Genomic DNA, 23,498 nt, shown 5'->3' on the forward strand with positions numbered 1-23,498 from the left:
TTTACAGTTTCTATTCTGGGAAGTGCTTCAGTACTACTGTGGTGGTGAGGGCTATATAACTATCTTGATACGTAAGTCCTATGAGGTTGTATTTTAAAAAACAGAACTCCTAGGATTTTGTAGTTCACTCTGTGGGTTCCGCGATAAATCTTGATCTTAAAGCTCTGGAAGTAACTAATGTATTTTGTGGCTTTAAGCTTCTGACTTTAATTTTGTGTGTATGGAGTTTCACATTCGTTTTTTAATTTGAATCTTCCCTTCAGAGTTTGTAGTTATCCATAATGGAATCATCACAAACTATAAGGACCTGAGGAAATTTCTGGTACGTTTATGACAACTTGAATAATTATAAAACTAGAAAATACAAGCAAACACGTACACATGTCTCCTGGCATCTGCATAATGCGAATTACAATGTGCATGCAGTATTTCATTTAAAAACTGTATTATAATGGAAGCTGCCTAATAAGGACACCCAGGAACAGATACAATGCAGTGCATTTCTGGCCCTTTACATGGCATGACTGGTATTGTCTGCAAACCTCTTCGCACATTGTTGCTCATGTTCTACCCTGCACTGTTATAGTTACCTAAAGTCTCTCATCTAAATATTCCTTTGAAAATAATGCTATTCTGTTTTGTTATATCCTTACACTTCGTTCAGTGATAAATATATACCAGCCCAATGTGATCCTCTGTTTGAAATATGTATCTTTCTGGTGAGACACACCAGTTAAAGGCACTTGTTGAGTTCCTGTCTGAGGAAGAAAACACTTACCTTGCCTTCAATATATAACATTGCAGGAGACCAAAGGCTATGAGTTTGAATCTGAAACTGACACTGAAACCATCCCAAAGCTGGTCAAATACATGTATGATAACAGAGAGACTGAAGATATCAGCTTTTCAGCCTTGGTAGAGAGAGTTATTCAACAACTGGTAAGTGTGGAAATTCCATCTTTCTGTGTGAAGGGGGACTGCTTATGGTGCTATTCGAATATTCTTCATGAATTTATTGAATCCCACAGAATTAATTAAAAGATGCTGCAAATAACTTTTTAAAAAACTTTTTAGTGGTTTTTATAGAGCAAGTAATTAGATTAAAACATTGGAAGCTTGAAAAACTTGGTAAATCTCAAACTTCGTTAGCAGTATTTTAAAGCAGTAAGGGGCGTGTTGCTGCTTTTTGCTAGACTGCTTTATGTTTAAAACACAGAGCTAGTTAGGGGACTGGTGAATCCATCTGCATAGACTGCCCACCCCTTCTGCAGATTTTGCTTTTGAGCAGTTCTGCACCCCGCCTATTTTATATTGTCCCTGTATGTGAGAGTCTGGAGATAGTCTTGGTAACATGGGGCAGGAGTTTGCTCTTGCACAGTATGGTACTTTTCAACTTCAAAGCTCTCTAACAAACATTCTTATAAAAGGCTGCTTCTGAGTGTGGTGTCTTGGAGCCCCATACTTGCACTTGACAGTAAGGAAACTAAGAAGTAGTAGGACCTGAACTTTGGCCTACAAACTTGGGAATCATCCCATGTACATCCTGTAATGCATAACAAATTTGTATTACATTTCTAAATCTTACTGAAAATCTACAGCTGTCAGTTTTCATTGACTCTTAAAGTTGCTCATGAAGAGAATTGGCAGTCTTTTGTGTGTCTGGCTTGGGGTGGGAGGAGAGGGAGAGTTCTCTTTTTCTAATCTTTCTGGCAGTTTGTAGAGTGCATGTTTGTCTGCCTTGCATTTATTCCATTACTTCCTGGCCGACCCTTTCAAGGGGGCAATCGGACTTCAGGAAAAGACTCCAGATAACCTAATGAGCTAGACCCAAGAGGCTCCTCAGGAAGAGAGGGGCCCAGATTAGTGCAGAATGTGACTCATTCATGTAACTTTTGGGGGGGGATTTTCCCTTTTTTAATCATTTGTTTGTATGGTTTCCAGGAAGGTGCTTTTGCATTGGTTTTCAAGAGCATCCATTACCCAGGTGAAGCTGTTGCCACCAGGTTAGCAAAAATCCATTTTTTAAAAACCCATTTTCTTCATTCGTGGTGGTCTGTAATATAAAATCTCTGATCAGTAAAATATGGGAACAATCATTTCCGTATTTAGCCATTTTATTTTCTAAGTAACTATAAGCGTTCAACCAAACGCAATTTGAAAACAGAGTTAGAAAAAAATGAAATAAGGAAACTTGACTAATATTATGATGAAAATACTGCATCTGTACATAACATCCTGTATGTTCTTGAGCTGAGATAGATAATGGTTGCAAACTGCAACTCAAATTCCCTCTGAACACTTCTTTAATTGACCATTAAATATAATCGATTTTAGAGATCATGAACTATTCATACTTTCTAAAACTACAGAATTCTAAAGGATTAAATTGTTTCATGAGTTTCATTTTGAAAGTCTCTGTTATAAAGGCAGCCTTGATTGTTGAGGTAATAATTGTGTAAAACGTGAATTAGCATTTTGTAAACACAACTGAAAAGCCATCAGAACTTGACAAACCAGACTTATTCTTGATGCACGTAACTCGGTTATTTTATAGGGAATTGATATATTGTATCAAGAGAAGAACTTACTAAGGCAGACACACCACATAGGAAGGGCTATAGGTGTGGAATTTCCTAGGTATGCTGTAGAACAGTGGTGGGCCACCTGTGGCCGGTGGGCCACCTGCGGCCCATCAGGGTAATCTGATTGCGGGCTGCGAGACATTTTGCTGACGTTGACCGTTCGCAGGCATGGCCCCCCACAGCTCCCAGTGGCTGCAGTTTACCATTCCTGGCCAATGGGAGCTGCAGGAAGCAAGGGGCCGCAGGGACGTGCTGTCCGCCGCTTCCCACAGATCCCATTGGCCAGGAACGGTGAACCACAGCCACTGGGAGCTGTGGGGGGCCATGCCTACGGACGGTCAATGTCAGCAAAATGTTTTGCAGCCCGCAATCAGATTACCCTGATGGGCCGCAGGTTGCCCATCACTGCTGTAGAGTGTCATTTGAAAAGCTCCGTTTACCTTCTGTATCCAAAGTGCTTTTAATGGGTATACTTGCTTTACTGTTTATAACAGACCCAAAAAGGAGAAAGGGCTTGTGCACTCTTCCTTCATTCTGAAGAAATACTGTGAATAATATATTCATTCAAGCTGGCTAGAAGCCATTGAGCTAAAATGTTACACAAACACTGATCTCTAGCTCTAGTCCAAGAGACAAAACTCATGATAGTGTTTACAAACTCTGCTATTTCTGAGTGGAAAAGCAACTTTCAGGAAAAAGCAAAGGCAAGCAATTTACAAGATGGTAATTCATGTTTTACACAACTGTTACCTCACTTGTCTCAGACGGCTTTTTACAGTACAGCTATGTAGTCAACAGAAGCAGTGGCATTCCTTTTGCTATAGGCATGGAGATGAAAAAACTAATGTAAAAGTCTCCTCTATGTTTTGGAACACATAAGCAAAATCCTATAACTGTGATGGCAAGCAGAATTTTCCATGCCAGTGTTTATCTGAATTCCTTATTTTAGTGTTCTCTGAAACTGGGTGTTCACAGTAATATGTAGGGAATTTTTAAAATTATGAGGAACTCAACGTAGTTGTTTTTAATTTGAGAACAGCTCTTTAAACCTTGTGGATCTGTATGCTGACTCTTTTTAATTGAAGTTAAAAAAAATTGACTGGTTTAAAGCATATTCTAGTGACTTAATGTGGTGTATGAGCCATCTGGCTCAAAAAAGTGATAGAATTTTGCCTTGCCTCCTAACATCACACAAGTCCATAGGCACAGTAATTAGGGTCCTGAGTTTGAGAGGAAGAAAGGCAAAACAAATCCCTAGTTATACAGTGATTATTGGGTTTACACTTCTCTGCCTCTGAAATGAGACAGCAGTAACTTTGTATGTAGAAAAGAAGAGTTTTTTTAAGTGTGTAGTATAAAGGGATCCGACTACTGCTTTAAAGATTCACTCATATACATTTCCGTATGTGCTGTGGAGGAGAGCAGCCTAGATGATATACTGAGGGCAATCTCCCTTTCCAGCAGCGCTTGGCACTCAGCAGCTGCAGGAAGGAGGGTGGGGGGCGGGACCTGTAGGGCAGAGCAAGCCCTAGGCATGAGATACTGCACCAGCAGCAGCCATAGCTGCTGCACTGGCAGCCTGGGGATGTAACCATCTAAGGTTATAACATGCCTTCCCATAAGAGGGGTGGTTGTAGGTGGGGAAACTGGGTTACAGTTGAATTATTCCCAATATATCATGCCACAAGAGTGGGGTTGGAACATCTGCCTCCCTATGGAATAGGAAGGGGTATGGCCTTTCAACTCTGCAGATGTCTATTTAATCAGTGAACCTACTCTGTATAAAGGATTTTCTAGCTAACTTGCTCATTGTTGCATTCACAGGCGAGGGAGTCCTCTGCTCATTGGAGTTCGCAGCAAATACAAGCTTTCCACTGAACAGATTCCTATCTTGTATAGGACATGTAAGTTATAACTAGCTTATCTGTTTGTTTTTCAAGATATGTAACAAATACAGAGCAGGATTTTCTTTTAAACATAAATTAATTTTAAGTCACATTAAGTCCTTTCGAAGAGAAGAGGTTAACTTCTGTACTTTAAAACAATCAAAAGATGCTCAAAGTGAGTTCTTACCTGAAAATACCCAATTTTGTATTACTGTTTAATGTCCATTTGAGAGTGGGGTTACTTAAATGCAGTGTATCTCCTTGCTACCAGGTAGTCTGAACAAAATGCATGGTCCTACATTACACATTTAGAGTATTCAACTCAAAATTCTAAGAAATGCAGGTTTCCTCTTAGAAATGGTGATCATTGCTTTTTTGTGATATCTTGAGTTGTGTAGTTCACAACATATTTCAAACTGGTTGGGTTCTGCATTTCAGATTGGTCTATATGTTGGACGTGTCTGATTTTATTTAATCACTAGGCAACATTGAGAATGTGAAGAACATATGCAAGACCCAAATGAAAAGACTGGATAGTTCTACCTGCCTTCATGCTATTGGAGATAAAGCAGTAGAATTTTTCTTCGCTTCTGATGCAAGGTAACGAGCTCTTGTATTTTTTGGTTTGCCCTGTAGCAGTGACAGTCAGTTTTTGACACCTTATCTGTTGGTTCTCTGCTGCTTTTTTGTGATTTGGAGGTAGGCTGTTCTATCATGGAGATTTGGGAAGCCCAACTGGAAACTAGTCTACTTATTTGATAAGGATGGGAAAACTTGTACCATAGGTAGGAAAGAGCTTTTAATAGACCACCACCAGTTTTTGAGCTGTATGCTAGTGATGCTTGCCAATCTCTAGCCTTTCTGCCTCTGATGTAAAATATATCTAATGCAAGTAGTCAAAGCGAGTTTAAGCCACAACTACCAGCAATGTATGTGTAGCTAGAATGGAGGGTAGCTTTGTTTTTGAATCCTACTTCTGCTGCCCGCTGAAATACTGTTCCAAATATAAATCTGTCTCTTCTCTGTTGGCCTGTCTTTCTGTAGTGCTATCATTGAACACACCAACAGAGTAATTTTCCTAGAAGATGATGACATTGCAGCAGTGGCTGATGGGAAACTTTCTATCCATCGGCTAAAACGTTCGGCTAGTGATGACCCCTCTCGAGCAATCCAGACTTTGCAGATGGAATTGCAGCAAATCATGAAAGGTAAGTTGGAACATTTACAAATATAGCCTATTCAAAGGTGGATAGTCTTCCTGATATTGGAGTGTGGGGGATTTATACCCCAAGAAAATTGCCATCTGATCATATAATGACTTTAAAGTCCTTCCTGGAAGCTGGCAATCCCAGGACATCTGAACAAAGGGAGGATAGAGAGTGCATGGTACTACCTGCCCCTGTAGATTATGACATTAAATTTGTGCCCTATGTAGTTTTTTTATTTAGTTTTTAATGTGTTCAGTACTCATAAGCCTGGACTGATCTGACAAAGCTATAACACAACACATCAGAACTTTGATTACAAAGAAACTATTTCTGTTTACAACTTCCTCCAAAACACAGTTATTAGATTGTCCTTTTTAGGGAAAACTAATCCCGTTAAATGGAGCAAATAGCCTACTCTTCTTCCCTGCTCTATCCCTAAATCTCCATCCAGGCACAACTGGTGAGATGTTACATTAACGCTTTATCCAAACCAGCATGCTTCTACAGGTCATCCTAAAAGTTGACTCCATAACTGAAATAACAAAAACAACTGAAACCTTTGTGTTCGTCTAAACAGGTAACTTCAGTGCATTCATGCAGAAGGAAATCTTTGAACAACCAGAATCTGTTGTCAATACCATGAGAGGCAGGGTGAATTTTGAGACCAAATCAGGTAGCTTGGAATATTTAATTATTAAAGTTTTTTGTTGGCTTATAACAAACATTTTTAACACATTGGCTTAATAATAAAATCCCTTGCTGAAGTATACTTTTTTCTTTTTGTTGGGGGTGACTACAGTTCTGTTGGGTGGTCTGAAGGACCACTTGAAAGAAATCCGAAGATGCCGCCGACTGATCATTATTGGCTGTGGGACCAGCTATCATGCTGCAGTAGCTGTACGTTCAACCTGCTCTAAAATAGATGGAATACTTCTCTTTGTGGTTTAGAGAACGGCTTTCTTTCTTAAGCCCTTGGTATGGGAGTCTGACAATATATGTAGCTTTCTTTCCCCTTTCCTCTGCACCTAACACTTAGTGTTAAACACTTTTGTTTTAACACAGATTTACTATGATCTACCATACCAGAAATTAAACTTTCTGCTCCTTGATGCTACTGATTGAAACTGATCAGTAATTACAGCTGCCCTATCTTCTATAACAGGAATAAATAAAACCTTTATCTTAATAAGTTTTGTAAATATACTCATCCTTGTCTCCCCTCTCCCACTCTTAAACTATAAAGTATTGATGTGGATGGCAGTATTAAAAAGTGTCCTGTGCTTACTGACTATAGACCCGACAAGTGTTGGAAGAGTTGACAGAGCTGCCTGTGATGGTGGAACTTGCTAGTGACTTCCTGGATAGAAACACGCCTGTGTTCAGGGATGATGTGTCCTTTTTTATAAGTCAGTCAGGTGAGTTGCCTTGACTGTTCATCCCTATCTGAATGGAGGCATGTAGCAAAGTATAAAAAATCCAATAAATAAAACTTATTTCTGTCTGAATGTCTTAATTTGAAGTAAAACAAGGGAGGAGAATAATTAAAGGTATCCGAACTCTCTATTGGATGCAAATCTTGCTTTTCAAATCAGTGGCATGAATCAAAAGTAGAAACAGCTTGTGAATAATGCTGAAATGAGGTTTCAGTGTAAATGTTTTCAGTCATGTTTACAAACATTTTCTGTTGTGCACAACTGGATTCAATTGGTTAGAGCCTGAAGTAACCTTGAGTATGACAGATTTAAAGTTTCCCGGTGCTCTTGCTGTTCTGTGTTTAAATTTAAATGTCAAACTGCTTGTTCTGTAGGTGAAACTGCAGATACGCTTATGGCCTTGCGGTATTGTAAGGATCGTCGGGCTCTAACAGTTGGCATTACAAACACTGTGGGAAGCTCAATATCCAGGGAGACTGACTGTGGTGTACATATCAATGCAGGCCCTGAAATAGGTGTGGCAAGCACAAAGGTAACTCTATTTACTGTGGCTTTTTATACCTTTCCTCTGGGAAATCCCATCAAAATGTTAATATATCGGTAGTTAAGATTTAGGTTGCATTTGCAGTCAAGTCTAGTAACATTGTGTTTTTGTCTGTAGGCTTACACCAGCCAGTTCATCTCTCTTGTAATGTTTGGCCTCATGATGTCTGAAGACAGAATTTCTTTGCAGAGTAGGAGACAGGAGATCATCAGTGGGCTGCAAACATTACCTGGTATATTTGAAGTTCATACTTTTTTACTATTCCAAGTATTAGAGCTTATTAGTGCACTGAGATTTTCCCTCATTCTGGAATACAATTCTTTGAAGTAAAGTGGTGATATTTACTTGATTTTAAGTAGTACATCTGTCTCTGTATAATCCTTCCTCCTGCTACCTGTCTTTTTAAAATCACATTACAACTTACAATGTTTCTCTTTCCTATGGCTTCATGAAAGGTATGCATAATAAGGAAAACTGATAGTTGTAAAAGTCTGAAAACTGTGACTTATACTCAGAGCTGTCATATAAATGGACACCAAGTAAATAAATTGGAAAACCGAGAAATGTCTTACTCTTAATGTAAATTATAGTGAATGTTTTTTCGGATATAGGTTCCTTTTAAAGTAATTTAGAGTATTTACTATTCAATTTAAATCATTGCTGAAATAAATCAAGCTTATACAAAACAAGTTCCGGAGAGAATTATAAAAGTATATTTAAAAATACTAAATGGATCATGTGGAAACTAGATCAAATAGGAACTTTTAGAATCCAGTAGTCTCTGTCCAGCCTTCATAACTTTGCAGTTTTGTAAATAAGTTTTTAAATTCCTGTAATTGAGTCCACTGTTACTGCTTCATTGAAACAGATTGAAATACTGTCAAGCTAATAAACATGGAATAATGGCATTCATGCTACATTCTCTTTTGTTATATTATCTGATAGAGATGATTAAAGAAGTCTTGTCTTTGGATGAGAAAATACATGACTTGGCCCTTGAATTGTACAAACAGAGATCGCTCTTGGTTATGGGTCGTGGCTATAACTATGCAACTTGCCTGGAAGGAGCATTGGTGGGTATGCTTTTGAAAACGTAAGGTCCTATTTACATATATAATATAGCTTTCTTCTTTTTCCTGTAATTACATTTTTGGATTAGAATTAACTGTACCAGTTACTTCAGCGATCAACTTTTAATTCTTTCACTCCCCTTCCCATTGCTTTTTTGCTCCATCTGCAAATGTACTGTATACCGGCAAATATAATGTATAGTGATTTTTAAAAAATTCCAAAAAACATGTATGGCTAAGGAGAAAAAATGTGTGAACCTTTTATGCTGCACCATCTTCGCAGTAAACCTCTCTCACTAGGACTATCAGATGATACAGTATGTCTGGTCAGAAATGATCACCATTCTCTGAAGACTTGACTGATTCTCAGATATAAACCTGAGAACTGTCTGTAACTCTGGCCATTTTTAACACGTCTCAATCTGTGTTGCAAATTTCTTTGACTATACCTAGTCACTCCTACCCCATCTGGCTATTTTTTTGCCCCAATCAAAGACTCCCATTGATTTCTGTCAGACATAACTCATGAAATGACTACACCACTTTTATAGAACTGAAATTAAGATAATTTTGCCAAAAATAAGTTTGGGAATTAGTTTGTCTTAAGATGAAATAAATCCATTTCTGAAAAGAGCATGTTAGAATTAACCTGTTAGCTGTTTAAACATGGAAATAAGGTAACATTCACGTTTGTATCTGTTTTTGCTCTCTGAGGTTCTTACCTGTTTTGCCCTTAATGCTCTGACATTTGCTTTCTAGAAAATCAAGGAGATAACGTACATGCACTCCGAAGGTATCCTGGCGGGTGAATTAAAGCATGGACCACTGGCTCTTGTAGATAAACATATGCCTGTTATCATGGTAATTATGAAGGATCCCTGCTTCACCAAGTGCCAGAATGCACTGCAACAGGTCATTGCTCGACAGGTAAGCTGTCTAGTGAGCACTATCATATGGAGAGATGTTCTGCATGTTGAAATATGATACTACTGATCACACTTCAGAAACAGAATGTGATGGTGGTTTTGTCTAATCATCAAATCAGATGCATTTACCATCTATTATAATATAACATTAAAAGTTGACACCAGTGGTGAAGAGTGACTTGTAAAAATGCAGTTGGAATAATAATAAAGCTGTATATGGTGCTAAAGTTAAAATCGAGATTAAATTAAAAATACCACCATGTAAACAAGCACCTAGTTTCCTATAAAATAAACCTGCATTGACATTTTTCTTTCCATATGTTTGAGTAATGCTTTCAAAATATACTATAGGTATTTCAGAAACCAGCAACATACTCCCCAAAAAAGTTGTTGTATGTCACCACTCTTCATTATTACATTTTATTTATAGGGTCGCCCAATTATTCTGTCTTCTAGAGAAGATACTGAAAGTTCAAAATTTGCATACAAAACTATTGAGCTCCCACACACAGTTGACTGTCTCCAAGGAGTCTTGAGTGTTATTCCCCTACAGCTGCTTTCATTCCACCTGGCTGTTCTTCGAGGATATGATGTAAGTGTCTTCTATATTTAGGTACTGCAGTTAGAGAAACGTGCTTGTGAACTTCCTCCAACCAGCCTAAAGAGAGGGGAATACTTAATGTATTTTAACAAGGGAATAACTGTGCTGTTAGTCAAGATAGGGGGTTTGTACTGAAATTCTAACTTAAGCTGCTTTTAACTAGAGTATAAAAAATCAATTTTTCTAGAGTGAAATTGAGCAAATGATCTGTCATTAGACAGAAGTCTGCAATTTATTTTCAGGAAATACTTCCAGGTTAAGTGAAATTTATTCAAGGAGCATGTGTGATACACTTTCATAAAATTTACTAAGAATATGGACCTCTGAATGGTGACCATTCTTGGAGAGTCTGTTCCAATGCCTGTCTTAAATTTTATTATATGACAAGGTGTTTTATCATAGCAGGGGTGGGCAAACTACGGGACAGATCTGGCCCCTCAGAGGTATGGATCCGGCCTGCAGGACTGCCCCCCGTGGTGCCGCAGGCCCCGCACCGCTCTTAGAAGCGTCCGGCACCACGTCCCTGCGGCAGAGGGCTGAGTGCATTGGCCTTGCCTCCAGGCACTGCCCCCCACAGCTCCCATTGGCTGGGAACAGGGAACCATGGCCAATGGGAGCTTCGGGGAGGTACCTGGAGGCGTGGCAAGGGCAGTGCGTGAAGCCCTGTGCGTCCCATCCCAGGGCTGCGCAGGGTCGTGATACTGGCCGCTTCTCGGACCAGAGCGGCACAGCGTGCGGCCAGCGCAGGCAGGCAGGGAGCCTGCCCTGGCCCTGGTGCACGCCACCGCCACCCCAGAGCCACTTTAGGTAAGTGGCGCTGGGTTGGTGCCCAAACCTCTCCTGCCCCCAACCACCTGCCCTGAGCCCCCTGCCTGCACCTCGCACCCCTCCTGCATCCCAACTCCCTGTCCTGAGCTCCCTCCCACAGTCTGCACCCCTCCTGCACCCCTGCCCTGAGCCCCCCTCATACACCCTGCTCCCCTCCTCTGCCCCAATCCCTTGCCCTGAGCCTGTTCCTGCACCCCCAACCCCTTGCCCTGCATGCAATTTCCCCACCCAGATGTGGCCCTCGGCCCAAAAAGTTTTCCCACCCCAGTATCATAGTAATCCATATATTCAAGGAGGGATGGATTATAAGGCAGCTTTTGACCTTTTTTGTGGATTTAAAATCTCAAACTTTTTGAATTAATATTCTTGTGAATTCACTGGTGTTAGGACAGATGGGTGGCAGAATTCATTGTTGCATGCATGTGTGCACACAAATTGAATTAATTCAACAAACGTAGAAGATTGCTTTAACTACTATATAATGAAAATCTGTTGTTCATTCCAGGTGGACTTTCCAAGAAATCTGGCCAAATCTGTGACTGTGGAATAAACAACCCACAATAGTGTGGTGGGTTTTTTGTTTTTCCCCACGAAGTTCTAAATTTTACTCCTGTTTTTAATTGATAGTTCCATAATGTTAAGTGGAATGATCCCCAAAACTTTCCAGTTAATGGTACCGTTTTTAACTTGTTTTTAATGCTGTTTTAAAAGCTTTTGATGTGCCTTGTACCCAAGTGCTTTTGCTTCTGGCAAATGTTGTTCCTCTAAATCCTAAAAATTGCCAAAGAAGAAGAGAAAAATAATTGTTTACACAGGTATAATGAATGAACTTTTTTACTACTGTGCAATATATATAATATATACAGCTCTGGTCAGAGTAACTGTGAATATTTTTGGCCAACACTACTTAACTAGTTTTAAAGACTAAATATTTATAAGTACAATTGTATAGCTTTTTAAATTATTTTTTTTCCTATGTTGCTTATCTGTAGCATTGGTAATGCCCAGAATGTAAATTCTGGGCATTTAACATTTATTAATTTTGTGTACAGAGTCACTTTCTAAAATTTTTTATCTTTGAACTGGAAATCTGTGGCCTTTGAGGGTTTCCTTTCCTCACCTTTCTTTTTTTCTCCTAGCTTTTCTGGACACTTTCCACTGCACCTAATATTTCTGTTAATCCTCTTTTTCCCACCCCTCTGCTGTGGCTGAAAATTCCCAAAGAGACTCCTTAAGACTTCAGATTTATTCTACTAAAAGTTCACCTAAACCAGATCAACAGTTTGATTCATGTGCAGTCCCAACTTCATCTGCATGGAATGTACTGTGCAACAAAATAAGGGAACTGGGTATTTTCAAGTGGGTTACAATGCTTCTGTTAAAAGATTGTACAATCAAATTCCTATGCAATTAAAGAAAATAGAGAATGTAAACTCTTCGTGTGTGTGTAGTCTTTTTACCTGATTCCTGCCCATTCCAAACTGGTGATGAAAGAAATGAGTATACAGTAACTACTCTTCAGTACAATATCATCTGCTTTTCCAGCTTTGCAGATACATTTTCTTAATCTTTGTACCATCAGAATATTAAAACAATCACTTATTTTTGCAAGAATGAAAAATGAGTAAAGTGCTGTCCAAGGCTTCATTTTAGAGAATGGTCTTGAACTTAAGACAGTGGACAGGATTTCAAAATCTGGGTTAAACTATGCTACAGGCTTTCTGTGTGGCCTTGGACAAGTCACCTAATCTCTCTCTGCTTCAGTTCCTTGTTTGTAAAATGGGCATAATTTTTCCTTTCTCCCACCTTTGTGTGTCTTGACTAGTTAGACTGCAGACTTTTACTGCATGTATGTACAATACTTAGCACAATCCCAGTCCCAGTTGAATTATTTCCTTTGAGGTACATACACAGCTAAGGTAAGCTTAATAATTATGTGTAGTAATTAACTTATACAAAAATACCATCCAGCTCAGTAGATATAAGTAGAGTAGGAGTTAGGTTATATTTACCTCTACATTTGGCACTGATGCGACTGCTGCTGGAATGCTATGTTCAATTTAGTGCCCACAATTCAAGAAGAACGTTGATAAATTGGAGAGGGTTCAGCGAAGAGTCATGAGAATGATTAAAGGATGAGAAAACATGTTTTTATGGTGATAAAGTTCTTTGAATCTTATCTCCTTATCTTAACAAAGAGAAGGTAAGGGGTAGCTTGATTAATCTAGAAGTACCTACATGTGGGGGGGAAAATATTTAATAATGGGCTTTGCAGTCTAGTAGAGAAAGGTGTACATGATCCAATGGCTCAAAGTTGAAGCTAGACAAATTCATACTGGAAATAAGGCATACATTTTTGACAGTGAAGGTAATTTTACTATTGGAAGAATCCACCATGGGTCATGGTGGATTCTCCATTGCTGACAATGTTAGAAAAACATCAAATCTTGATCTTAAAAAGAGAAGCTCTAGGTATTATTTCAGGGACATTCTATGGCCCAGGTTATATAGGCCAGACTAGATCATCACAATGGTCTTTTCTGGTCTTGGAATCTATGAGGTTTGATAAGCACCTTAGAAATCTTTGGGTGCAGATATGTTGTAGCCCTCAAAGGAGACTAAATATTATATTCTCATTTGAACTTCCAGCTCTTTGTATTGTGTCCTCCTTTGATATGGCTGAGTTAGACGTTTCCCACAATTTTAAACAAGACATTTTTACTACTTATAGTCATAACATTTATGCAGTGACCATGAGTTGGTTGAGTTCAGGATCCTGACGCAGGGAAGAAAGGTAAGCAGCAGGATACGGACCCTGGACTTCAGGAAAGCAGACTTCGACTCCCTCAGGGAACGGATGGCCAGGATCCCCTGGGGGACTAACTTGAAGGGGAAAGGAGTCCAGGAGAGCTGGCTGTATTTCAAGGAATCCCTGTTGAGGTTACAGGGACAAACCATCCCAATGAGTCGAAAGAATAGTAAATATGGCAGGCGACCAGCTTGGCTTAATGGTGAAATCCTAGCAGATCTTAAACATAAAAAAGAAGCTTACAAAAAGTGGAAGGTTGGACATATGACCAGGGAAGAGTATAAAAATATTGCTCGGGCATGTAGGAATGATATCAGGAGGGCCAAATCGCACCTGGAGCTGCAGCTAGCCAGAGATGTCAAGAGTAACAAGAAGGGTTTCTTCAGGTATGTTGGCAACAAGAAGAAAGCCAAGGAATGTGTGGGCCCCTTACTGAATGAGGGAGGCAACCTAATGACAGAGGATGTGGAAAAAGCTAATGTACTCAATGCTTTTTTTCCCTCTGTCTTCACTAACAAGGTCAGCTCCCAGACTGCTGAGCTGGGCACCACAAAATGGGGAAGAGATGGCCAGCCCTCTGTGGAGATAGAGGTGGTTAGGGACTATTTAGAAAAGCTGGACGTGCACAAGTCCATGGGGCCAGACGAGTTGCATCCGAGAGTGCTGAAGGAATTGGCGGCTGTGATTGCAGAGCCATTGGCCATTATCTTTGAAAACTCAAAAGTGGCGAACCGGGGAAGTCCCGGATGACTGGAAAAAGGCTAATGTAGTGCCAATCTTTAAAAAAGGGAAGAAGGAGGATCCTGGGAACTACAGGCCAGTCAGCCTCACCTCAGTCCCTGGAAAAATCATGGAGCAGGTCCTCAAAGAATCAATCCTGAAGCACTTGCATGAGAGGAAAGTGATCAGGAACAGCCAGCATGGATTCACCAAGGGAAGGTCATGCCTGACTAATCTAATCGCCTTTTATGATGAGATTACTGATTCTGTGGATGAAGGGAAAGCAGTGGATGTATTGTTTCTTGACTTTAGCAAAGCTTTTGACACGGTCTCCCACAGTATTCTTGTCAGCAAGTTAAGGAAGTATGGGCTGGATGAATGCACTATAAGGTGGGTAGAAAGCTGGCTAGATTGTCGGGCTCAACGGGTAGTGATCAATGGCTCCATGTCTAGTTGGCAGCCGGTATCAAGTGGAGTGCCCCAAGGGTCGGTCCTGGGGCCGGTTTTGTTCAATATCTTCATAAATGATCTGGAGGATGGTGTGGATTGCACTCTCAGCAAATTTGCGGATGATACTAAACTGGGAGGAGTGGTAGATACGCTGGAGGGGAGGGATAGGATACAGAAGGACCTAGACAAATTGGAGGATTGGGCCAAAAGAAATCTGATGAGGTTCAATAAGGATAAGTGCAGAGTCCTGCACTTAGGACGGAAGAACCCAATGCACCGCTACAGACTAGGGACCGAATGGCTAGGCAGCAGTTCTGCGGAAAAGGACCTAGGGGTGACAGTGGATGAGAAGCTGGATATGAGTCAGCAGTGTGCCCTTGTTGCCAAGAAGGCCAATGGCATTTTGGGATGTATAAGTAGGGGCATAGCAAGCAGACCGAGGGACGTGATCGTTCCCCTCTATTCGACATTGGTGAGGCCTCATCTGGAGTACTGTGTCCAGTTTTGGGCCCCACACTACAAGAAGGATGTGGATAAATTGGAGACAGTCCAGCGAAGGGCAACAAAAATGATTAGGGGACTGGAACACATGAGTTATGAGGAGAGGCTGAGGGAGCTGGGATTGTTTAGCCTGCAGAAGAGAAGAATGAGGGGGGATTTGATAGCTGCTTTCAACTACATGAAAGGGGGTTCCAAAGAGGATGGCTCTAGACTGTTCTCAATGGTAGCAGATGACAGAACGAGGAGTAATGGTCTCAAGTTGCAGTGGGGGAGGTTTAGATTGGATATTAGGAAAAACTTTTTCACTAAGAGGGTGGTGAAACACTGGAATGCGTTACCTCGGGAGGTGGTAGAATCTCCTTCCTTAGAGGTTTTTAAGGTCAGGCTTGACAAAGCCCTGGCTGGGATGATTTAACTGGGAATTGGTCCTGCTTCGAGCAGGGGGTTGGACTAGATGACCTTCTGGGGTCCCTTCCAACCCTGATATTCTATGCCTTTCATGTGAAGAAAAAAATCTCACTTGCATTTGTAGCTTAAAACCTTTCAAAAATTTCCAGCCTCCATTTGACTCATGCCAACAAACGTTTATGTACATCATTAAGTTAGGTGTAAGCAGACCTTGGTGTAAGAGTTGGTTTCCAGCTTTCCCTATGGGCAAGAATCTTGGAATACTTTGTTCATATTGAGCAGGCATCACAGATCCTGAAGACTACACTGGGTGCGGGGGCAATCCTCCTTGATGTTTTGGTATCGTATCACACAGGAACGCTGTTCTGTTTTGATACAGAAATTCTCAGTGTCTCCTCAAATGTCCTGTTATCAAATACTCCCCATCGTCCTGTACAGTTGGATAACTGCAATACTGTATCATGGGAACTCAAGCCCAGCTGCTGATCAGCTTCTACGCTGAAGCATGTTAATATCAACGGCAAATCCTAGCCACAGTAGACTCACTGATTGATAGAATTCAAGTCATCCTTCAAAGCTGGACTTCTGATCTACAGATATTGTGGCTCTCTTTAAAATAGGCAATATACAGTAAAATCCATTCATAGTGCACTACAGCTGTAGTTTAAATTCTTATACCAAACATGAAAATGAGATTTTTTTGGTAATATAGAAAGTTATACCTAATCTTTTAATTTCTGATCTTAAACCAGCGTGGATAACAATCAATAACTTTAAAAAATAAAATAAAAAAATTGATTTTTTTTTATTTGGATTTTTTATAAAGCTTTTTTTCCCCTCAAAAACCATTTAAAGATAGATATATTATAGCTCAAAGATCTCATCATGGAATAGGGATTATAAAGTCTAATTCTATAGTATGAGACAATATATTCATGTAATGTTGAAGAAAAGTTTTGTAAATGAGTTCCAATAGTTCATGGATTAGGGACCCAATTTTATAGGGTTCCACAGGCTTCTGTATAGATTTAGGTTAATCTTTCTATCTACCCAATGGGACTCAGTGCTCAGTCTAGAACAGGGATGGGAAAACTTTTTAGACCGAGGGCCACACTGGGGTTGCGAAACGGCATGGAAGGCCAGGTAGGGAAGGCTGTGCCTCCACAAAAAGCCTGGCCTCCGCCCCCTCCCAATTCCCACCCCCTGACTGCCCCCCCCGGACCCCACCCTCAACCAACGCCCCCTGAACCTCCAACCATCCCAACTGCCTCCCAGGACCTCCTACCCTTATCCACCCCCGCCCCCTTACTATGCCGCTCAGAGCAGCAGGCTTATTGGAAAGCCTGGGAGGTGGGCTGGCACAAGCCATGCTGCCCGTGCATCCTCGTGGCTGCGGGGGAGAGGGGACGGGGGGGAGGAGCTGGGGTCTCAGGGGCCGGGCAGGATAGTCCTGCAGGCCAGCTGTGGCCCGCAGGCTGTACTTTGTCCACCTCTGGTCTCGAAGATACCATTAGAGATGTTTAGTTTTGCAGTTCTCAGACTGTGGATTTGTGTCTCCAGAGGTATCATGCTTGTTAACAGCAAAAAATGTTTTAAAATATATAGAAGTGAGAAAAAACAGACCTCAACTCTATTGTCCCTCTGCAAATTTGTGTACATAGAGTTAATCCCTTACCTCTCTCTAAAAGTGCAAAGTTTCAAGAAGTTCAATGAATAGAAGATTGTTGGGGGCGGAATAGATCTGGACAAGGAGAAGAAGTCTGGAGATAAATGTGAGAAGCGAGGGACATATGCCTGTTTTGTTAAAATATTGTGTTTGCTGTTGAAGAAATAAAATCTAGAATACTTAATGTTTTCGTTGAATAAAACAATGTAAATGTCTGTCTGGTGGTGTTCTCCTCCTAATACGGCATGGAAGAAAATCCTCCAAATATTTACGATTAACCTGTTGCATTGGAGATAGTTCACCTCCCAATGACTTCATAAATATCTGCTTCAATTACGTTTGGTAAATGAAATAACCAACCAAACAATCCTTAATTTTCTGATATAGCTGTAAAACTAAGCTGAAGTTTTCAAAATAAATCACTGTTTAAAAATGTATAGTGTGTACCTTCTAAAAATGAAACCTTACATCTATCTCTGAGTTGTGAAAAATATGCATTAAGGTTATAACAATCAACAAGAATGTACATTTATGTAGAAAAACCATGATTAAATCACGTCTTCCTGATTAGTGATTTAAATCAAATCCACCCTGTCTTAAACTATACATATTTGCAAAAATGTTGCATTCCCCCTTTAACATTATGTAAACATAGTTTTGGATTAGCACTATTGAGGAACTATTATAAACCTCAAGGGAATGTAGTAATTGTAAGAGTGAAATACTCTAATGGGTTGTCACATCAGAACATTCAAGAATTACCTTAATTCAAGTTTTTGATTGTGATTTTAATGGCTCATGCACATTCTTGTTAAGAAAATATTTTTTGTATATACATACAAGATATCTCTCTGCAGGGTTGCTTTTAAACAGAGATATTTTAATACTTACACAATTTAATGGGTTGATAGTGGTACAATAGCTTGTTGAGTAGTTTCTGATAAATAGTTCTTAAGCAGGGTTTGTTTTACTTTTCAAAATCCTTTGACTTTCACTATACTTTTTTTTTAGGCATGGATGTCAATGGCATCTGTTGAGAACAGAATTTTTTGGCAGGTGGTGGAAAGGGCCTCTTCTGTTTATTGAGCAACTAGTTTTCTTTGCAAAAAAGTGCAGTATTAAGGCAAGCTGACGACTCATCTGTAAAGCACATTAATTCAGGTGTTCAAAATGGTTTTTAAAATTACAGTGAGGGGAGACTAGGCAGAGGTAGAAATGATCACTGAGAAGGCACCACGCATTGAGGGTAGATTGTGTCAAGATTTTTTTCCCCTCTTGGTCAGTAGCTGTTCTAAACAGCAAGCCGCCCTAAGGGTGAGGTGTGGAAGGAAGAAGAGCAGGCTTGTAATGTAGATTTTTGTTGGGGGGCAGGGGGAGAGGCCCAAATATTCCCTTCACTTACTTTGCTTTCAACGCTCAAATCATCCCTTACAATAAATACATAAATCATGTGGCATTCTACACCAATGCTGGAAATTACAACTATTCATAATCTTTTTAATGGGGGGGGGGAGGGCTGACCCCAGGATGACCTCCTTCCCCTTTTCTGTAGTAACTAAATATGGCTACCCTGTGTTACTGAAATAACTGGAGTGGCTCTATAGGGGCAGAGTGGTCATGTCCTACCACTATCTCCCGAAAACATCAGTGGAAAGTGACCACAGCATGTTGTGATGCAATGAGCACCAAGTGACATCCTGACAGGAGGTTTCAGAGTAACAGCCGTGTTAGTCTGTATTCGCAAAAAGAAAAGGAGGACTTGTGGCACCTTAGAGACTAACCAATTTATTTCAGCATAAGCTTTCGTGAGCTACAGCTCACTTCATCGGATGGATACTGTGGAAAGGGGATGGCATCACCTTGTGGCAATATGAGGGTCCCCCATGACTTCACCTCATGGCAGTTTGTGGTGAAGGGTTGACATCACGGCCCTGACAACGGTGCTTTACCCTGAAGTGAGGGTGTCAAGCATCTCATAATGGCATTGGGGGGGGGGGTGAGGTGATATTACACTGATTACATCTCAATGAGGGGGAGACTATGACATCGAACGATGCCATCAACACGAGGCGGCAGCGAGGCCGCTAACACTAACCAACCCCATAACCTCCCCAACTCTAACTGCGGCAGCCCCCCGCGCCTCCTCTTCCTTATGTAGTGGCTAGAGGGTCCCGCCTCCACAGGCTGATTGGCTCCGGCCGGCAGGCGCTGAGCGGTGACTGGGTAGTGTGGCTGCTCGTCAGCGGGTCCGGACCTGGCGCGGCCCGTCAGGGGGCCGCGACGAGAGGCCATTGTGGCTAGGGCGGCCTGGGGAGGTGGAGGAGTGAAGCAGCTACCGCGGCGGGAGCCAAGCACCGAGCTTCAGGAGCAGACGGTGAGGGAGGGCAGGAGGAGGAGACAGCGGGAGGGGGAAAAGGGGAAACTGCGGCCGGGCGGTTTCTGTAGCCGGGCGGAAGGGGGGCGGAGGGCGAGTCTCCAGGCCTTGGGGCCAGTTGTCTGGGGACTTGAGCCCGAGCCCGCCACCCCGTGCGGGTCCGGCTTGCCGAGCCCGCTCCCCTCAGCGCGGAGCTGTCACCGGAAACTTTCCCTGTTGCCCCTCCTCCGCCGCGTTGCCCGGCGGGCTGCCGCTGGGGCTCGGCCCGAGGCGGTGGCCCTGGAGCTGCCCCGCCGCGGGCCGGGGCTGGGTTTTCGCCAAACGGCCGCCTCTCGCGCCCTCGGCTCGCATCCTCCGTCCCGCTGCGGGCTGCCGCAGAGACGGTCTCAGGTGAATGCCCGCCCGCCATAGCCTCGTGCTGCCGGGGGGGTGCGGGGTGCGCGTTAGTAGCTGGACTGTGGGGTGTGGGGAAGGAATCCCCCCCCCCCGATCCCCACGGGTGTAATAAACTCTGTGGGAAATGCATTGTTAATAGGCTTCCCCAGAGAACCCGAGCAGCGTTTATTGCTCAGTGACAGGTCGGGTACTTAAGGACTGTTCCCTGCACTGAGATGTTGGTCGGGTTGTCTTGCTGATGTGCATGGGCCCCCTGGTTTAAAAGGAGCACGTCTTCTCAGGGCAACTGGTGTATTATTGTCCGGATGCCAGTCTGCGTTTCTGGAACATTAAATCGGTATAGAAGCCCCTTGCATCTTGAGCAGCAAACATTGAGTATGACTCAAAAAGAAAAGGAGGACTTGTGGCACCTTAGAGACTAACAAATTTATTTGAGCATAAGCTTTCGTGAGCTACAGCTCACTTCATCGGATGCTTATGCTCAAATAAATTTGTTAGTCGCTAAGGTGCCACAAGTTCTCCTTTTCTTTTTGCGAATACAGACTAACACGGATGCTACTCTGAAACCTGTCATTGAGTATGACTGATCTGGAAAAAGGTGTCATCCCAAATAATCAATTGGCAGTGTTGCTCCAAAGTGTAAAAATGTGATTAAAAATTTACCTATCAATATGACTTAAACTTTCTCTTTGCTAAACCAGAATAATTTCACAATCAAGATTTTTTTTTTTAAAGATCCACTCTTTAAATCTGTTAAATCACTTTGTGGCAGTGTAATCTGGTATAGAAAATACATATTTGAGAGCCCTCTCAAGTCTTGCCAGCCCTGGGTTGCTGAGGTCCACCCTGGTGTCACTGGCTATGCTGCTAAAATGTGCTTTAGAGGTAACTGCTGACGAGCCCTTTGCTTGGAGAATGAGTACAATCACTGCAGCAGTCTAGACGCTTTAGTTGCCAAACGTCTAATCTGAAGATCTTTTGAATCTCTAGGAGTGTATACCATTTCATTCTAATTGCTTGACGTTAATTATTGGTTTCTTGTATTTTATGTACGTTACTTCTGTTTTGTTAGTAGCTGTCATAACTACTAGATTTCAATAGTAGTTCAACTGAATAGATTTCAGGACCATTAAAATCACGTAGTCTGGTCTGGCCTATTGCTACACAGTATACACCAGCAGTGACAGAACTTTACCTTCAGAACTAAGATGCTGTCTCAACTTACTGCTTTTCAAGAACTAATTCACTATCAAGGTTATTAGGTTAAAAACTGCTTATTCTAAAAAGTCTAACATTCCAGGGTGTTCAGAGTCACGATCGGGGCTGGAGTGGGTCTGCAGCCGGGGCCGGGAGCGGGCTTGCGGCGGAGTGTCAGGAGCGGAACTGTGGCTGGGAGTGGGGCTGGAACTGTGGTCGGGAACAGGGGGCCACGGGTGGGAGCAGGGGGCCATGGGTGAGAAGTGGGGCTGAAGCTGGGGCAGCGGCTGGGAGTGGGGCCACGGGCAGGACTGGAACTGGGGGTCCGCGGTTGGGAATGGAGCTGGAGCCATAGCCGGGAGCTAGTGGCTGGACCTGGGCCTGGGCTAGAGTAGAGCTGGGGGCAGAGCAGACTGGGGACCAATAAAGTTACATGCTAGGGTTAAGTGCATTTGTGGTACAAAAAATGATAGTTAAAAACAAAAAAGTGACACTGAGACTTGCCATTTCTTGTCTTGGTGAATTCGTCTTTTCATTTATAACCTTACAAATTTTATCCTAACTACCAGTATTGGAATCTCAGCCTGGGATTTAAAAATCAAGTTATGATCCATGAGAATCTTTGCCCTTCATTGCCAACAATAAAGATTCTTCAACAAAAAACATAAACATCAATTTTGTAGAAGCGCCTTTCTCCAGACCTGTATTTAGAGTGAAGTACTAACAGTAGTAATTTGGTATGGCAATGAAGTAAGCAGATGTGACTTGAAGATATACAGAAAATGGATCCGTTTAGTAAGAACATGCCACTTTTGCATCGTCACTCTCCTGACTGTAATTACACTTTAAATAGTGCATGTAAGCTAAAATGTATTCACAAGTTTACTGCATCTGACATACTATATTAGCCTTGTGGTTCTGGAACTTTTCTTGTGGTTGCAACTAGTTGGAAAACAAAATAACTTTCAGATTGGACCACCCAGTGTATGTATGCTGCTTTTTTATGCACCATGTGCATATTTATCACTTTTGTATAATCTTTTTTAATTGGTAGTATATAATAGTGATTCATGAGACGTCAGTTTATGAAGATGTTAGTGAGATTGTCATCACTGTCCACCTTTCATAGTATGAATACCTTAGTTTTCAGTTTCAATATTGATAATTGTTTCACTAAATAAAATGAGGACACCAGTAACTGAAAACTTCTGTTTTTTGAAATTGAATGTGATGCTAAATTCCAGTGGAGTCCTTTACTTTTCATATCAGTGTTGGGCCTACTGATACTGGTCTACAGTCAGGATGTACGGAATGTGCTTTGCATACCCAGGACATATATGATAGGTCAAATAAGCTATTGTCAGTTAAGAGCCTGGTACTTGAGAGTCAAGAAATCTAGTTGACTGACAAAGCTGGTGGTCTCAAACCCTAATCAAACCAGCTTCCAACAGTCAGTAGTTCAGAGAGCCTTTATCCTGGCTTCTAAATCAGCTTAATTTTAGGATGGTTTTATACAGTCAAATTCTGTCAAAATGCCATTTGAGCTCATAGCTTCCTCCTTCCTTTAATGCTTCATCTTTAATGCTATCAGAAAAAAAGTGTTCTTAACTCAAGTTAGCTAGCTCACGGTAAAATCCTGGTAAAGACAAGGCAGTTTGTATTCTTCACTTGCGTTAGCAGGTTGAGTTGAAGCCTGTGGGCGAGCCTAGTCTCTAACTTCACCTACTGATTTGTATGAAAACTACAAACTGCCTTTTCTCTACTAGAAATTTGCCTCTAGTTATCAATACACCTTTTACTCCTGGGGGAATTCTGTGCCACTGCGCAGTGCAGAATTTTGCAGAAATTAACATGCACGCAGAATTTCCTTTCCCCAAAAGAAATGGGCTGCAGTGCTGC

The 23,498-nt window shown here is 41.6% G+C and overlaps 2 protein-coding genes across 6 annotated transcripts in view; both read left to right on the forward strand.

The window, feature by feature from the left end:
• The window catches only part of GFPT2 (glutamine-fructose-6-phosphate transaminase 2), a 91,117-nt gene extending 78,606 nt beyond the window's left edge, over window positions 1-12,511 (forward strand). For both annotated transcript variants that reach the window (XM_084636369.1, XM_084636368.1), the window contains exons 5-19: window positions 264-322; window positions 805-939; window positions 1,942-2,003; window positions 4,407-4,486; window positions 4,951-5,068; window positions 5,513-5,676; window positions 6,254-6,349; window positions 6,476-6,573; window positions 6,971-7,091; window positions 7,484-7,641; window positions 7,771-7,885; window positions 8,599-8,726; window positions 9,483-9,650; window positions 10,080-10,241; window positions 11,584-12,511. In XM_084636369.1, coding sequence (XP_084492495.1) covers window positions 264-322; window positions 805-939; window positions 1,942-2,003; window positions 4,407-4,486; window positions 4,951-5,068; window positions 5,513-5,676; window positions 6,254-6,349; window positions 6,476-6,573; window positions 6,971-7,091; window positions 7,484-7,641; window positions 7,771-7,885; window positions 8,599-8,726; window positions 9,483-9,650; window positions 10,080-10,241; window positions 11,584-11,628 — 1,709 coding nt within the window. In that variant the 3' untranslated portion in view covers window positions 11,629-12,511. The remainder of the gene's footprint in view (window positions 1-263; window positions 323-804; window positions 940-1,941; window positions 2,004-4,406; window positions 4,487-4,950; window positions 5,069-5,512; window positions 5,677-6,253; window positions 6,350-6,475; window positions 6,574-6,970; window positions 7,092-7,483; window positions 7,642-7,770; window positions 7,886-8,598; window positions 8,727-9,482; window positions 9,651-10,079; window positions 10,242-11,583) is intronic.
• A 7,387-nt stretch (window positions 12,512-19,898) lies between these two features.
• The window catches only part of MAPK9 (mitogen-activated protein kinase 9), a 54,212-nt gene continuing 50,612 nt past the window's right edge, over window positions 19,899-23,498 (forward strand). For 3 of the 4 annotated variants that reach the window (XM_084636179.1, XM_084636180.1, XM_084636176.1), the window contains exon 1: window positions 19,899-20,006. The gene's annotated coding sequence lies outside the window, so the exon portion shown is untranslated. Of the gene's footprint in view, window positions 20,007-20,312; window positions 20,397-23,498 lie in introns of those variants that run through there. The other variant, XM_084636178.1, reaches the window with a different exon arrangement.

This window comes from Lepidochelys olivacea, assembly GCF_965140295.1.
Source record: "Lepidochelys olivacea isolate rLepOli2 genome assembly, chromosome: 8".
NCBI lineage: Eukaryota > Metazoa > Chordata > Testudines > Cheloniidae > Lepidochelys > Lepidochelys olivacea.